This window comes from Ursus maritimus, unplaced genomic scaffold, assembly GCF_017311325.1.
Source record: "Ursus maritimus isolate PB19 unplaced genomic scaffold, ASM1731132v1 scaffold_8, whole genome shotgun sequence".
NCBI classification, from domain to species: Eukaryota; Metazoa; Chordata; class Mammalia; order Carnivora; family Ursidae; genus Ursus; species Ursus maritimus.
Window position 1 is genome coordinate 39,093,152 of NW_024426996.1, and position 17,278 is coordinate 39,110,429.

The 17,278-nt window shown below is 35.2% G+C and overlaps 1 protein-coding gene across 1 annotated transcript in view; it reads left to right on the plus strand.

Annotated features, from left to right (window-relative positions):
- PPAT (phosphoribosyl pyrophosphate amidotransferase) overlaps positions 1 to 16,840 on the plus strand; it is a 34,597-nt gene extending 17,757 nt beyond the window's left edge. The window contains exons 2-11 of the mRNA XM_008701494.2: positions 4,692 to 4,758; positions 5,375 to 5,581; positions 7,347 to 7,459; positions 7,562 to 7,707; positions 8,290 to 8,362; positions 9,346 to 9,497; positions 9,901 to 10,028; positions 10,995 to 11,216; positions 12,253 to 12,373; positions 13,454 to 16,840. Of these exons, the coding sequence (XP_008699716.1) occupies positions 4,692 to 4,758; positions 5,375 to 5,581; positions 7,347 to 7,459; positions 7,562 to 7,707; positions 8,290 to 8,362; positions 9,346 to 9,497; positions 9,901 to 10,028; positions 10,995 to 11,216; positions 12,253 to 12,373; positions 13,454 to 13,650 (1,426 nt within the window). The 3' untranslated portion in view covers positions 13,651 to 16,840. The remainder of the gene's footprint in view (positions 1 to 4,691; positions 4,759 to 5,374; positions 5,582 to 7,346; positions 7,460 to 7,561; positions 7,708 to 8,289; positions 8,363 to 9,345; positions 9,498 to 9,900; positions 10,029 to 10,994; positions 11,217 to 12,252; positions 12,374 to 13,453) is intronic.
- Positions 16,841 to 17,278: the final 438 nt, after the last annotated feature.

Consider the following 17,278-nt stretch of genomic DNA (forward strand, 5'->3'; position numbering starts at 1 on the left):
TAAGAGTCTGTATTTGAGTCCTTTGCCAAGGCTCAGTCAGGCTACCAGCTGCCTAACAGAGGGAACCAGATCCTCTGTCCTTACCACTTGCATGAGGTTGATCCCAACATTTTCTTCCGTTCTTCAGTTTATCTTACATCAATAAAAATTCTGCTGGTTCCGCCATAGAAAAACCAGAAGACATTATAAATGAATCAGACCTGGAGAAAGGAGGGCTTTCTAAGCCTTAGAAAAGACTGTTACATTAAAAACTTTAATCAAAAACTTTGTTTTTTAATCAAAGACTATTTGATTACATTAAAAACTTTTGAATTCTGTAGGTCAAATAAAAATCAGCCAAAATTGTAAGGCAAAAGAGATCATGCAATTTCTAAGACCTCAATTGACTTGAACAGTTAATTTGTAAAAATAAACATGTAGAAAACTGTTCCATATCACTAGCAGTTAAACAAATGCAAAATAAGTTGATGGCATATACCATTATAGATAGTTATTTGTTTATTAAATTAGCATACTTTGTTATTTGCTAAATTAGCAAAGTGCCTCCCCCACCTCAACCCCATCCTATGATCTGATATGACAGGGTTCTCTATAAAAAGGGACAGTCTCATTGTTAATAAAGTACATTTCTTTTAGAAAGCAGTTTTTTTAAAACACTGTTTCATAGTAATCATACCCTTCCTGGCCAATAATTGAACTTCTGATAGTCTCTCCTAAAGTAATAATGTTAAATATGGACAAAAGGTATTGATTATAGCACATTTCTCTAAGGGGGCAAACATAAACTCTGGTATATGCACTCAAATATTATGGAACTATTAAATAATGTTTAATCCTGAATTATAATTAGTTCTGGGTATAATTTAAAGATTATTATTAAAGTAAACAAAATGCTAATGTGCTTGTAATTTTATGATTTAAAAAGTTTAAAGAACAACAACCAGTGGCGTTGTGGATGATATGTGGGAAGGGGCTGGAAAGTAGGGAGACCAATTAAGAGGTTATGTTAATATTCTGTGTGATAGATGAAGTTCTGCTTGGTGGTAATGAGAATGGAACAGAGAAAAATTTATGAAACATGTCAGATTTTTTTTTTTAAGAACTTAGTGATTCACCAAAGGTCAAGGGTATCTAAATGTTTCTATTTAAGTGATTGGACATACAGTGATAGTAAGGTGGCAGCAATTTGTAGGCAGATCAGTTCTGAATGAGGGGAGAGTGTAGTTTTAGAATTTGGGGCTTGAGATACCTTAAAGGTACAAGGTTAAGTTGTAATTAGGGGCCCTCTGCTTATAAGTGAAAGTGGGGGATTTGGAGCCGTGGTAGTACCTAAATGGGTTAGAAGGAGATCCAGTTTAGTGGAAATTAAACACACACAGATACACACACACACACACACACACACACACACTAGAGAGAGAGGAGACAAGAGACACGACAGGGGCAAAAAAAAAAAAAATGGAGATATTAGCACCCACATCTTCATTACACCAACACCAACCTCTGATTAAAATCAAAGCTTTTCAAAGCTGAGTGGTTTACTTATCATTAATCAATATTTAAAGCATTTAAATGATGAAGAGTACAGGATGATTAATTGAATAAAATAATGTTATTGCTGTTTAACTTGGCAGTGACTGCAAAGCTTTCTCAGAATTGTATCATATCAGAAACGTAAAGGGAGTATGTTAAGCGGAGTGGGTTTTTTTACCAAATGATTTATTAAGCTTTTATTACGAAGTTCAGATTAACCTAATTAACCAAATTAACCTAACTTCAACTTTGTCATTTTACCCTACCCTCCTTTCTTATTTGATAGCTTTATTCTACCACTTAAGCCATTTTCTTTTGGGTATTAAATTTATTCATGGTGCCTTGCTTTCTGAGGTTACACATCACTGAATGCATGTGCAAGTAGCTCAGTGCTTTGCAGACAGTAGGTATTTGAGATTTTGAATTGAATTGAACAACTCTGCCCTTAAAAATAGGATCTGTAAGACTTTGGCTGTGGGTGAAATCTCATTACTGCCACTGATTCCCCCGCTTTCCCTGGTGATACATTCAGCTTCCACAGACCGAGCAAATTCTACGTAAATACTGTTGGGCTTCACAACACAGCAGGTCAAAAACCTTGTTTTAATATCTAAATCATTTAATCATAAATCATTTAACCTATCAAATCTATTTTTGTTTCACTGGTTGTTTAAATGGAGCTGTTCTTCCAAACAAGTAATGAAGAAGTTGTTTATTAGTTCCTAGTATTTTAGTGCTTTTATTGATAAATTTAGGAAAATGGGAATGTAAATACAGATGTCTTGTTTGGAGCTCTGGAGAAACAACAATGGAGCAATATATTAGATTTTTTTTTCTTTTGCCACTCTTAAAAAATTAAAACCTAAAATATTTTCAAAACCCAATCCATTTTCCAAAAAACATTAGGCATGCTCAAGGAGAGTTGGCATTAGTGGTTAATGTTGTTGTTTTTTAAGCGGTTAATGTTATTTTAGTGTGTTTTTTCAGTATTTCACGATTTAAAAAGTGGAGATATTTAATCTTTTTAAAATTTTTACCTTGTGCAAAACAGCATAACAGGTCAGTTGTTTTTCTCAACCATGATATTCCAGGCTATGTTTATGAAATAGACTCAGAAGTCCCTACTCTTCTAGTTTGTTAGGTAAAAACAAAAGAATGCTACTTTTTCTTTTTACCTTCAGTGGTCCCTGGAGCTGCACTTTGGCTCAGCGTTGCCAGGCACCTGCCATTTGCATCTTCCTCTGTTAATTGTGTGGCAGGTTCATACTGCAGGATTGCATCCAAATCATGGAAGAACTTCATAGTTTTAGAGCTGTCTCCAGAGTTATGGGCATATTTAACTGTTCTGTATTCATATTTGAGATTTTTGTACTTTGCCCGGCACTGTTTCCAATCTCTGTATACTCCTAGCGCTTGCAGCCTTTTAGCAATATAAATAAATATTCCTTTATTTCTCAGGGTTCCATAAAGTTGTTTTCGTATATTTTTTTCTGCCCAGACACTTAGCAAAGCTTTAACCTCTTCTTCAGTCCAGTGCTTTCCTGCTCCACTCTCCATGTTGAAAGTGACCTGGAAATGATTCACTATTTCTAGCCAAGGTTTTGTTTCCTAGGAAACCAGACGGCTGGTTGTCAATAAGCTCCAAAGAGCTGAAAAGATCTAGTTTAACTGGTTCAAGCTGCCTGAGGGGAGTAACTTGAGAAACTGCCAAATAAGCAGGCTTTGTGATTAAAGAAGCCTGGACCCAAATGATTTCTAACGTTTTTCTTTTCAACCTTAAGGGGAAATTACCCTTGAGATGAAAGGAAAACCATTTTTAAAAAATTTCTTTTCTTACATAATTTATTCTGGTTTACTAAATGATTGTTGATATTTTTTAAAAAATTATTTTAGAGGTGGTTGGCAGAGGTTCTTTCTGCCCCAAGATTTATGGCTAACGTTAATTTTTTCCCCTCTGATATGAGTCATTTAGTCTTCTAGCATAGGTTAACATTAAAGACCACATCATTTCACTAAAGAAATCCTGTGTCACAAATGATCTAGTCTTAAAAGGTGTGTAGTATTATGCATGTCTATTTAATGTATTGATAATTTAGTAAAATTTCAGTTTTAAGTTTTTTAGATTTTTACTTTGTGGGTGTGCTTAATGTAGTTTTTCTTGTTATTAAAATGCCTAAACAACTACAGTATGTAATTTAGAAAAAGATCCATTTTACCAAATAAGTCAATATATTAATTATTAATGTATACATACATATATTAGAGATTTACTTTTTATTTCTACCCTGATATATATTCTTTGGAACAAAAATTTGTTAATAAACGTCTAGTATTTATAGCACTTGTTCAGAACTATTAAAAATTGTGGATCATTTAGAACCTTTATTTTGTCCTGTGATACTGCACAGTAGTACAGATCCTCTGAAGTCTCATTGTGGGTTATCTGGCCTAGCTTTCGGCTTTCTTCTCTATCGCGTCACCTAAAAATACTAACACAGGAAATGAAATACAAAGTGCCCGATGAGCTTAGGATTTTTAGAAGCAGCATTTATTATTTTTTTTGTGATAACTAAAGTGATAGATGCTTTACTTGTTGGGGAAAAAGTGAAAAGTGCAGAAAAGCAAAGCAAAAACCTCAAAAATAAATGAATCTTGTTCATTATTCTAGGACCCACCACTAGGCATTTTACCTGCTAACTTATTTGGAGATTTCCATTTATGTGTACATACTCAACTTTACTTAGAGGTCACAGAGTACAGAGGTTAGAAGCACAAGCTCTCTGGTCAGACTGTGTTCTCATCCTCGTTGTGCCACCTCTCTCTGTGTAATATCGGGCAAGTTACTTAACTTCCGTTTCTTTGGTGTCCTTACCTGTAAAATGGGAATGATAACCATAGTATCTATTTCAAAGGATTGTTGTGAGAGCCTGATAAATTAGATCATTCATTTAAATTCTTAGGACAGTGCCTGGCATGTTAGTTACAACTCAGACAATATCATCTGCTGCTTGCTAGTCACACCATCATGAGTAGAAATGGCACTAGCATGTGACGTGTTGTCAGTTCCTGGATGCTCTTGAGAAAAATATGCTTTATAAAGAGGCTTATATCAGTGAGGTAAATTTATATTTAACAGTTGATACTTTTTATATTCACAGGGGTCAGGAGAGTGCTGGTATTGTGACCAGCGATGGGAATTCAGTACCAACATTCAAAACACACAAGGTATATTTGAACATAATGAAATGTTGATAATACAGATAACAACAGCCAGGTGATAACTAGTATGTTGGTGGGGGAAGGAAATCTGAACAAATAATTTGCATATAGAAGTCATACTCTGGAGCAGCCGTTTCTATTTGTCAAATGAGGGTGCATTTCTTTCTGCGTGGTAGTTTGCTAGACTGACTCATTGCAACAGGTCATTTACATAAATGTTTTAACATGCTTTGAATTTTTAAAATGCATTGATTTAGTTTATTATATTTGACAAATTTTATTGTTTGGTACATTTGTTCCTCAATGTTTTAATGAAAAGTATCTCATAAAACACACACTTCAACATTGTGAATGTATTAAATGCCATTGAATTGTTCACCTTAGATGGTTAATTTTATGTTATGTGAGCTTCACCTCAAATTTTTTTCTAAAAAGATGTTTTATGGCTCTTACAATTAGATTAGTCCTTATTTAAGATTAGAATTTGAAGCACAGAGGAATTAAGTGAAGTGCATTGTCTAATTTGGGATTGCCTGAGCAGAAACTTATAAAAGCCTTTACTGACTAGGGCCACAAGTCTTGTTTTTTTTTCTAAAATGAGCTTTTACTTTGACTTTGCAAGGGAATGGGCCTTGTAAATCATGTCTTTACTCAAGACAATTTGAAGAAATTATATATTTCAAACCTTGGAATTGGACACACAAGATACGCCACTACAGGAAACTGTGAATTAGAAAATTGTCAGCCCTTTGTTGTTGAAACACTTCATGGGAAAATAGCTGTGGCACATAATGGCGAATTGGTAAATGCTGCTCAATTAAGGAAAAAGGTAAGTGTTTTTTAATGCTTTTTTTCATGATTAGGATAAATGAATGAAATGAAGTTATTGGGGATCTTGGTGCAGGATATTTTGTAATTTTGCCACCTGTTACCTAACTGCAAAGGACAACTGTATTAGAATTACTTGGAGTACTTGTTATACTTGTAGATTCTAAGATATCACCCCAGAGTCTGGGGTGGGACAGTGGTCAGTCTGCATTTTAATATGCTTCTAAGGTGATTCTGATGTACTGCTTTAGGGTCGAGATTTGGAAAAGTTAATATATGGTTGTTGTTAGAAACAGAGAAATTAGTGTTTATGGACTCTTCCTATCCCTTTAGCTTTGTCCTTATATTCAAAGCATAAGAAGAGAATGGAATATAAACTTGAAGATAACAAATATAAGAAAAAGTGATTTGGAAACAATTACAGGAAACCACTTGGAGAAAGGACAAAGAGTTTACTTACGTTCTTTTTTGTTCATAGCATGTTATTTGGAGCATTCTGTGTTAATTTGTGCCTATACCTTTATTCATCATCCTTTCATCTTCCTTTTTTAAAATTACTTGGTATATTTATATTCCTGATAGCTTAATTATCTGTTCTTATCATTCATTTGATACCAAGTCTCTTCTATCCATTGGATTCTAATAATCTTGATCTGGTCACGTTACAAATAAAAACCTCAGGTGGTATTCATTAATAGGATGATTCTACACACAGAGTTCTCTCCTTAGCATTCTAGAACCAGGCATTTTACATGGGATAAGTAGTGACAGAAGTCAAATGATGGTGAATTTTGGTGGGAGGAAAATACCTAGAACCATGCTTCCATACCATTCATTGTCCTTTTATTTTCAATTCTAGCTTTAGTTATTTCCCAGAGCTTTCTTCTGCCCTCTTCTTAGGCTCTAATATTATAATGATAATAAAATGTTTTTCTACCCCCAAGTGAAAAAATAATTTTTTAATTCATACAATAAAAAAAGTATAAATATGAAGTAAAAATTACTTTTAAAAAGCTCACCACTTAGAGATAACCACCAAAAGTTCAGTTCTGAGCAATACCTAGTTCATTCTTTGTAGACATATCGCCTTACCCAGATGATGGATTTCACTTCTACACATTTAACTGCCTACTGAAAATGTTGTATAGTATGAGTTTAAACTTAGCCTGTACATGTTGATGGTGGTGTTCTTATCGTGGTCAGCCTTGCTCAGATCATAATCAGCATGAGAGCACTCAACCAATTTTTATTACATCATCTACATTTAATTGTTCAATATGGTTAATTCCTTTCTTCTACTCTGGCAGCGATAATCAGTGAGGGTGGATAGCCATCAGCACTACCACCAGCAAACCTGGCTTGAGAGGCCCCACTATAGTGTGCCACTCTTAAGGGAATGTGTCCTGTTGGTCAGGATTGTCAGGGGCTGAAAATGTTAGAATCACAGTTCCAAATTCTTGTGCCTTCTCTACTCTCCCCCACCTTTATTGCAGGTCTGCATTCTTTCAAACTTAGTTTTCAAAAGCTATTCTTTATGCTTCCTAGAACTCCTGTTTTTCTTCTTGCTTCAAAACCTACAGAGACTTCCCATTGCCTCCAGCAGTGCTTCTCCATTACTATATACATGTCGTTAGTAGAATACAGGATTGTCATAAGTGAAAAGTGACACAATGCCTGATTTCTTTGTGTAATGATGGGCCGTTGGGTGAAGAAGGGTCAGGTGGAGCTTTCCCTTTAATGATTACACTTTTCTCTATTCTAAATAGCTTCTGCGGCACGGTATTGGTTTGTCAACAAGTTCTGATAGCGAAATGATTACCCAGTTACTGGCGTATACACCTCCTCAGGAACAAGATGGCACCCCAGATTGGGTAGCAAGGTAATTGTAAAACTAGGCTAAGCTCGTAGCTCGGTAATGAGAGCTCTGCCTTGCATGTGTTTATAACTGAAATTATTCATTCAATTATTTAATTAATTCCAGGATTAAAAACTTAATGAAGGAAGCACCCACAGCATACTCCCTGCTTATAATGCACAGAGATGTTATTTATGCAGTACGAGATCCTTATGGAAATCGTCCTCTATGCATTGGACGTCTTATGCCTGTATCTGATATAAATGATAAAGGTAATGCACTTCAGAAGAAATATAATTTCATAGTGTTTTTCCAAGTCATTGTCCCACTGTTGGCACACCCTCAAATCTTTAGGCATAAGAAACTTATGAACGAGAAGGAACTAGGTAAAAAGAAAAAAAATGATGGTTTTTAAAGTACATTTCCTTGAGTATTTCTGAGGATGAGCCATTTTCAAAGAATTTAATGGACATTCCTGTTTCGTCATGTCTGAATTGCCTTTTCCCAGCTTTTTCATTCGATTGTAGTATGATTTCTGTGATTTTCTTTTTGACTTATTAGATATCTATTTGAGACATTGAAATCAGTTTTTGAAAGAATTTTGGTATCATTAGTTTTATCTTTGGCTCAAGTTGAATGAAGATCGATGTGTTTTGTTTTGTTTTGTTTTGTTTCAGATTTTTATTTAAGTTCTAGTTAAATTCATGTGCTCTTAAAGTTGTAGAAATGGGGGAAACGTTATAGAAATGGATATTTTTAAATTTCTCTATTTGGTGTTTAACTGTTCTCTTGAAGTAGGTAGCTTCTTGTAAAATTTCTTGAATCCATTAACTAAATTGCGTTGTGATTCATAGAGAAAAAATCTTCAGAAACAGAAGGATGGGTGGTGTCTTCAGAATCTTGCAGCTTTTTATCAATTGGTGCAAGGTAAGTTTTGTTTCACTCAGCATATTCACTTTTTCCACATCAATAAAAAATCATTTTTCACATGAAAGTTTTCTTTCTGATGTCTGCATGAAGACATATCTATAAATGCAATTTCTTTTGTATGTTGTACTTAGCAGCTGCTCTGACTTTAATGTTCCTGTAATACCTTCTTATTCTGAAACTGACATCTTGTTTTCACAATACCACGAGACCTAGTTTTAGAAAGGAAGAATCAAGAATCTCCTCAACAAGGAACAGTTACGATAAAAAAAATTTAAGCCAGGGGCGCCTGGGTGGCTCAGTCGTTAGGCATCTGCCTTCGGCTCAGGGCGTGATCCCGGCGTTCCGGGATCGAGCCCCGCATCAGGCTCCTCTCTTGAGAGCCTGCTTCTTCCTCTCCCACTCCCCCTGCTTGTGTTCCCTCTCTTGCTGGCTGTCTCTCTCTCTCTCTGTCAAATAAATAAATAAAATCTTTAAAAAAAATTTTTTTTAATCCAGAATAAAAATGTTCCCTTTAGCCTCTATTCTTCCAAAACTCAATAAAACTTAGGTCTTTTATTTTTTTAAATCCAAATTAGAATTTAGGGGTAATAGATACACATACTAGATTGACTGCTGGAGGAATGTTACTTTTTAATTTTTTTTTAAAGATTTTATTTATTTATTTGACAGAGAGGGACAGCCAGCAAGAGAGGGAACACAAGCAGGGGGAGTGGGAGAGGAAGAACCAGGCTTCATGGCAGAGGAGCCTGATGTGGGGCTCGATCCCAGAACGCTGGGATCACGCCCTGAGCCAAAGGCAGACGCTTAACGACTGAGCCACCCAGGCGCCCCTACTTTTTAATTTTTTAAGCCATCTCTTAAATTCAACCATGTTTCCTTTTTAAGGGAAGGGACTTTGTGTGTACTTTACAGTTAGATGTTATTATAGTCTTAAGGACTGGTTTATTTAAAGTCTTCTTTCTTTAACATTGTTTCCCAAGATATTACCGTGAAGTCTTGCCTGGAGAAATCGTGGAAATAACCAAACGTAGTGTCCAGACGCTTGATATTATACCAAGGTCTGAAGGAAACCCGATGGCTTTTTGTATCTTTGAGTATGTTTATTTTGCAAGACCAGATAGTATATTTGAAGGTAAATAAAATATCTTTAACTTTTTATATAAGTGTCATATTTTTCTCATTGAAACATGGCAGTTCTTTGTTCGAAGGCTTACCTGGCTCTTTGGAGGCACATTGCTTACATGTTATGGATATGGGGCTGACCCTACAAGTCATATGATCACTATTTTTCCCTTTCATTTGACTCAATGATTTTTGTTTTCCTTTTTAGGAGTAAGGATTATGATGTTCAGATGTGTATTAAGGCCAGTTTTTTTTGAATAGTGAATTCTCCAATTTATGTATTTCCATTTTAGTTGTATATATTTTACTTTACTTTTTATACTCCATGTATAGCGTTCTAACAAGCTAATTTTCTTAGAATAATAATATCATGTTAAGTAAAAATAATCCATTTCCTTTTCCAAACATTCCAGACCAAATGGTTTACACAGTAAGATACCGTTGTGGTCAGCAGCTGGCCATCGAAGCACCTGTGGATGCAGATTTGGTTAGCACTGTTCCGGAATCTGCGACACCTGCTGCTCTGGGTTACGCAGGAAAGGTATCTTCTCTGGACATGCAGTGAAATGCTCCTGTAGCACTGAAATGAGAAATCCTTGTATATAAAGAGGAAACTTACCGATATATTGTAAGGAAAAAGAAAATGTTGTGTCCTTTCCAAGAGTTATTTTCCAGCCTTTTGATTCAATGGCACTATTTTAGTGGCGCCCACCCAGAGATGAGCAAAATGATTCTCTTCATTTAAAAAGATAACATCATGAACATATATAGAATTTAGTGGTAATATTTACTTATTATTAAATCCTATTTCTTGAAGTACCCTGGTATATTTGTTCTCTGTTTAGTATGCGTGATAATAAAGCCATTCATGTTCATTTTGTGTAATGTTCTTTAATTTATTTATTTATAATATTTTAAGTAGGCAGAGCCCATTACAGGGCTTGAAGTCATGACCCTGAGATCAAGACCTGAGCTGAGATCAAGGGCTGGTCGCTTAACTGACTGAGCCACCCACGCACCCCTTTTTTCTTAAACTTTAAAAATTTTATTTTATGTAAGGTTTTAGTACTATGCTTAATTTCATTTTTCATAACCAGGTAGATTATATAACTGTAGTGAACCTGGGTTGTCCTGCTCAACATTCACTACATTGAAAAGTTTGCTTTAATTGCTGTGAATTTTTCTGACCGTGATTTATTCTTTGTCATGTCTTCACACACTTAGTGTTCCCTTCCAAGACAGAGGAATATTTGTTTAAAAGCATTATAACTCCTGGCAAAATGAATTGATTTTTCTACTGGGTATATTACTTTGAATGATTTTTCTTTTTGCCTTTTTTCCCTACAGTTTAAATAGTGAAGGAAAATTGTAATCTGTTAATGGAGAGTTCAGAAGAGCAGTTGAATGTTTGCATACATACTATCATGGAAGCATGACCTAGAGAAAATAGGAACCTAGAGTTCTCTATTTATTGCAGCTCATTGTCCTTTTGTTTCTTGTCTATCAGTGTGGGCTTCCATATGTGGAAGTGCTGTGTAAAAACCGGTATGTAGGAAGAACCTTCATTCAACCAAACATGAGGTTAAGACAACTTGGTGTTGCAAAAAAATTTGGAGTATTGTCAGACAACTTTAAGGGCAAAAGAATTGTTCTTGTAGATGATTCCATCGTAAGAGGCAATACCATCTCACCCATAATCAAATTGCTCAAAGAATCTGGAGCAAAAGAGGTAAGTAATATTAAAACATATCCTAAGGTCCTGATAATTAACAATATGATACTGGCATAAAGACTGCAATTTAGTACAGTGAATGAAAATGGATAGTTCAATATAATAAATTGTCATTTTTCAAATAAGTTGGTTTAGTGATAACTATGCAGCAACTTGGAAAACATGTATGTAATTTTAAAAAGTAAAGCCTCAAAATAGAGTGCTTTTTAAATTTTTAGAGTATTTCTCTTTTTGAAGATGCAGAACAAATCCTGTTGCAATAAATTTGCCAGATTGGGTTATATTTTTAAATCTCAGAGCTTATTCTAACTCTGAATATCTCAGTAATTCAAATTACAGAAGTGATTTTTTAAAAATAAATAAAATTACAGAAGTGGGATGTCATTTACAACTAATAGTTGAATGGATTCAAAAATAAAATCTCTTGTAGGAGAAAGTGGCATGGAAAGCAGTGTCAGTCTTTCTACAAAGCTTTAAAGATAATTGTGATTATGAGGGATGCGTGGGTGGCGCAGTCAGTTCAGAGTCTGACTCTTGGTTTTCACTCTGGTCATGATCCCGGGGTCATGAGATCAAGCCTGGCGTTGGGCTCCGCGCTCAGCATAGACTCTGGGATTCTCTCCCTCTCCTTCTGCCCCTTCTGCTCTTCCTGCTCATGGGTCCGTGCTTTCTCTCTCTCTAAAAAGTAAATATTAAAAAAAAAAATGATTGCGATTATGAGTTTCCAACTTTTTAATGGCTGTTATTACGATTATGATAATCTCTTCAGAATTTTTATTTAAGACAGCAAGAGAGAGAGCTTGTAAGTGCATGAGGAGTGTAGGGGCAGAGGGAGAAGGAGAGAGAGAATCTCAAGCAGGCTCCATGCTGATCATGGAGCCCAAATTGGGGCTCTGTCTCATGACCCTGAGATCATGACCTGACCCAAAATCAAGAGTTGGACTCCTAACTGACTGAGCCACCCAGGCGCCCCTTGCACAATTATTCTTAAAATGAATGTCAAAATAATGTGTGAAAATGATTTCTTTCCAAGGTACACATTAGAGTAGCTTCACCACCAATTAGGTATCCATGCTTTATGGGAATAAACATACCAACAAAAGAAGAGCTTATTGCCAATAAACCTGAATTTGAACATCTTGCAAAATATCTGGGTAGGTATTAAAATTTCTATAAACTTTATTTATTGAAACAGAGAAAATCCAAAGCTTGTCAGTCTTTACACTTGTAAAAAAAAGCAATGTCCAGCGTTTGTTAAAAATACATGTTATATGGCATGGTGAGCAGATATTGAACACTATTCTGAATAATGAGAGTGCCTGGTGTATATAGACACCATGGTAAGTACTATATTGGAGACCTAGGCCAAAGTGAGATCAGGTGAAAAGGAAGAAAGTCTTTCCAGGTAGAGGGAACTGCACGCATAATAGTTAAAGCCTTCCGAAGATCAGATTCCCAAGAAAAACAAAAACAATTTTACCACAGATTGTAATAGAATAATTTGGATGTGGGTACAGATAGAAAAGTGAAAAGCTACTGTAGGGTTATCTTCAATAAAGAAGTCAGCAGACTTGGAGATCTAGGTTATCCTGGATAAAACATTTGTTTTTCAAATTGGGCGAGATAAACTATTTAAATATTACACAGATGTTTAGCCAGTGTACCTTGGTACCTCCACACTGCTTGATTACGTTTGGTGTTTCTTTTGACTTGTCTGTGCCTTACCAGTTAAATATTTTGAATATCACCCAATTGATACCTTATTTTGAACATTTACTCTTTGCCAGGAACATATCTATATTATTGTAATAATATCGGAGCTACTCTACAGTTAGGCCATGTTTCCCTTATCTTGTAGATGAAAAAATAGTCTTAGGAAAAGTAAGCAACCTTGTGCTTAAATTTGAACCCAGATTTTCCTGACTTCAAAGTCTATTTTTGTAATCAAGAACATTACTCCTGAAGCTTTCTGAATCCATTCTGTATTTGAAGCCTCCACTGTTATTTTAAATTATATTCTCCCTTAAATTCCAATTACATATTTTAAAAAATAATAAAGGCCCAGAGTTTTATTGCTTACTCCTTCCCTCCCCCTCCCCCTCTTAAAGAAGCTAAAGGAGGAACTTTTATCCGGGCTTGAGTTTTTCTGTTTGTAACTGTTGTCTTTTGAGTCAGGTCGTCCTTTCCAAAGGAAGTGTAATGACCTTTTCCTTTTTCTCTCTTTCCCCCTGTAGGAGCAAACAGTGTCGTATATCTGTCAGTGGGTGGACTGGTTTCATCTGTACAAGAAGGGATAAAGTTGAAAAAACAGAAAGTGGAAAAGCAGGATATTATGATTCAAGAGAATGGGAATGGTCTGGAAAGCTTTGAAAAGAATGGTCATTGTACAGCTTGTCTCACTGGAAAATACCCTGTGGAATTGGAATGGTAGCTGGCAGGGACAGATATGATTTTTCAAGATACAAAGTTGGTCAAGAAGTTTTAGTGGTGGTTAACACCCTATCCATTTACTGTTACTCCCTTGAAATGATATAAAATGCCACATGCTTATGTTTACCTTCATAAGTTTTGAGATTTCTGAAAAGAGTACCAAAGTGCTATGCTTTCCTTAATAATCCTAGATAAATATTTTGGTGTTATCTAGGAATTTGGATGATCCTTTCAGTTTTATTTAGTAGTTTAGTACTTTGAGGCTACCAGTTCTGAGATCATCTACATTTAATTTCGCATCAGCAACAATAATGCAAAGAATAGGTAAATTTCTGTTTCAGTGAAGATTGCCAGGCATTATACCTTCCCACAGATTCTTAGAGAATTTTGTGGAATGTTTCTTGAAAGCTATTGAAATTCAGTTGTGGAATATTTTCATAATTGAACCTTGCTAATCGTATACAGTACTACAACATTGGTGTTACTTTTGTTTTTTGTTCTTTTTTTTTAACGCACAAACATTGGCTAGCCTTTTTTACCTGGTCAGAGAAGGTGGGGGTAAGTGGCATTTGCCAGGTCTATGCTTTAAAGAGTTTGCAAGAGGTTAGACTAAGGTGGTGTGATGCGGACAGGACATGAATTAAATATAACATTTTATGCAAACCTTGAATCCATTATATCCCAAAAGCGTCAGGCTCCTGGAGTTCTCAGTGTGGTTTTGACCTTGGCTTCCCTAACAAATCTTAAAACAAGAACAACAAATACATGCCTTTTTGTGCCTCACTTTTCAGCCTGTGCAACGGGATACCTATATTACAAGATTAAATAATTAATAGGAATGTGAAAAAGTGTCCTACTGTTGGTGTTTAGAGCCATCATTTCACTTCAATTTTAAGATAGTGCATGATTATTAGTTTTTGTAATGTCGGCTGTTGTTCTGAAATAGAGATTTCATTATGATGAAGGGAGACATACAATTTAGCAGTACTTTGCCACCTGTCTTTGAGATGTCTTAAAAATGATTCTAAAAACATGTCTGTGGAAGTGTTTTCCTACATTTGACTATAAAGTATGGTTCATACTACTTAGTGCCCTTATAGTATAAGCCCAGCAAGTAACCTCGTACGTTTAAAGTAAAAAATAAATTTTTAGATTCTAACAACCCTTTTATCCTTTTTAATTATATTTTCTTTTAATGAAGTGCTTGATCATTTGCAAACATATACACATATATATGTATAAATATATATACATAGTTGTAATTAAATGATCAAGTAGAAACATTGTAGGGGCCAATTTTGTTTAAGAATCAAGGTGACAACTATTTTGGAATTAGCATGCCCATCTAATTCTGAGCATCACCTTATCACTTTTCTCTATTTTATTGGGATTTAAAAGATACAGTTTTTTTAAAGTATTTTCTCATAACATCTGAGATTTAAATTTTTAAGTTGACCTGCCCCCAACTCCTGTTTATGTAAGATTTTTTTAAAACATAAAGGTGTTTGTTTCTTTGTTATTAAGTTACCTTAATTTGATGTATATAGTGTCCAAATCCATTTAGAAATTTAGTATTTATTAATAACTGAAATCTGTCTTCATTTGGTACATAGTCTCATATGTTATATTATGGCAGGCCAAGATAAAATCTTGACAGCTCTTTAAGCCCATGCACAGCAGGCAGCACCAGGTCACATAACCCTGTGGCAGTGACATAAGCAAATTGGCATTTGAATAAAGCCCTGGGACCATTTGAGTGTATAGCCTCTTGTCTTAAATGTATTCCTCATATCAACATGGAGGAGGCAAGACCTGTGGGTCAGTTTTGAATTGGCCTCACTTACATTTGATTTTTAAAAACAAGAGACTCAGGGAAAGTACTAAACCAAAATCTCTGATTTGACTTTTGTGTTTTCCATAGTTTTTGTCTCCCATTGTTTTTATTTTGTTCTACTGAGATGCTTTTATAAAGGAATATGGTACTGTGAGAGTTTGGTGATTCTACAAATTTCTTAATGTTTCTCCATCATGACCTTTTATTTCCCAAGTTTCTGAAGTCTGAATTAAATTACAGTTTTTTACATATACTCTCAAATGTTTAATTGCTTTAAATTAAAATAAGCAGAGTATTGAAAATCATAAAGAAGATGAAAAATGTGTTTTCACGGGATCTATATTGTTGTGAATTAAACTAAGCCTACTTTTTTGTGACTTCATTGTGATGCGTTGGTGACAAATATATGTAATAAGTATGTTTAAATATGTGTGTGTGTGTTTTTAATAGTGATCTTTAGTTAGTGCATTATGATGAATAGCACGGTAATAGTCACATCCAGGCTCCATTCTTGACACCAGCTAGTCAGATCTTATTTCTCTGATCCAGACATTTCAATAAATAGGCCATTGCTTATGAACAGGAAAAAACTCCTGGCCGAGTAGAAAGGACACATAAAGTCATTTAAAATGTAATACTAAGTAAGCGCTATATAATAGTAAGTTCTGCAGAAATACTAGTGGGAATGTGGAGTGTCACAGAAGAGGTGGCTTAGATTTCCAAAATGTGTGTGTGTGTGTGTTGGGGGAATTTTTTTTAAATCAAATTAAAGTAGGTAAATAAACTGTGATATATCCAGACAATAGAATATTATTCAGTCCTAAAAAGAAATGAGCTATCAGTCCATGGAAAGACATGAAGGGAACCTAAATGCATATTTCCAAGTGAAAGAAGCCAATCTATGAAAGCTACTTACTGTGTGAGTCCAACTACAAGCCATTTTAGAAAAGGTAAAACTGTGGAGATATCAGGGGTTGGTGGGGAGGAAGGGGTGAATAGGAGGGGCACAGAGAATTTTTAGGACAGTGAAACTATTCTGTGTGATACTATAATGGTGGATGCATATATTATATATTTGTTGCATATTTGTTCAAACCCATAGTGTACAACACCAAGAGTAAACCCTAATGTAAATTATAGACTGTGGGTGATAATGATGTGTCCATGTAGGTTTATCAGTTGAAACAAATGTACTGTTCTGGTGGGGGATGTTGATAATGGGGGAGGCTGTGCATGTGTGGGGGCAGGAGGTTTGAAAGAACTCTGTACTTCGGCTCAATTTTGCTGTGAACCTGAAACTGCTCTAAAATACAGTCTATTCTAAAAATAAACATACCAAGTCCCAGCTTTAAACAAAAAATAATATATGCGTATATGTTATTGCCTCTGAAACTCTTGCCCCACGGCATCACTTCTCATGCCACCTTTTTTTGGATTTCAAATAGAGCCTAATCAATTCCTAAGGAAAATTGCCTTCTTGTTTCTAAAGTCAGAATGAAAATCCAAACCTCTCAGGAAAAGCCACGTGCCCCTTAGACATTTTAGACTAAGCTATAGTATGCAGTGTAAACTCATTTTTTTGTGTGCATAGATTTTCTTCTTATGTAGCTGAGTAGTTGTTAGATGGCAGGAACCAATGCTTTTAACTTTTTTGGAAGTTCTCAGGATCTACCATAATACTGGGCTCCTCGCACTGTGACAAAATGGAAGATGACTGCACACAGGAGGCCCACGAGGGTCCTGTACTCTTCCTCAGCCTTTGAATTCGCTTCATTGAAAATTGTTTGTTTGGCTT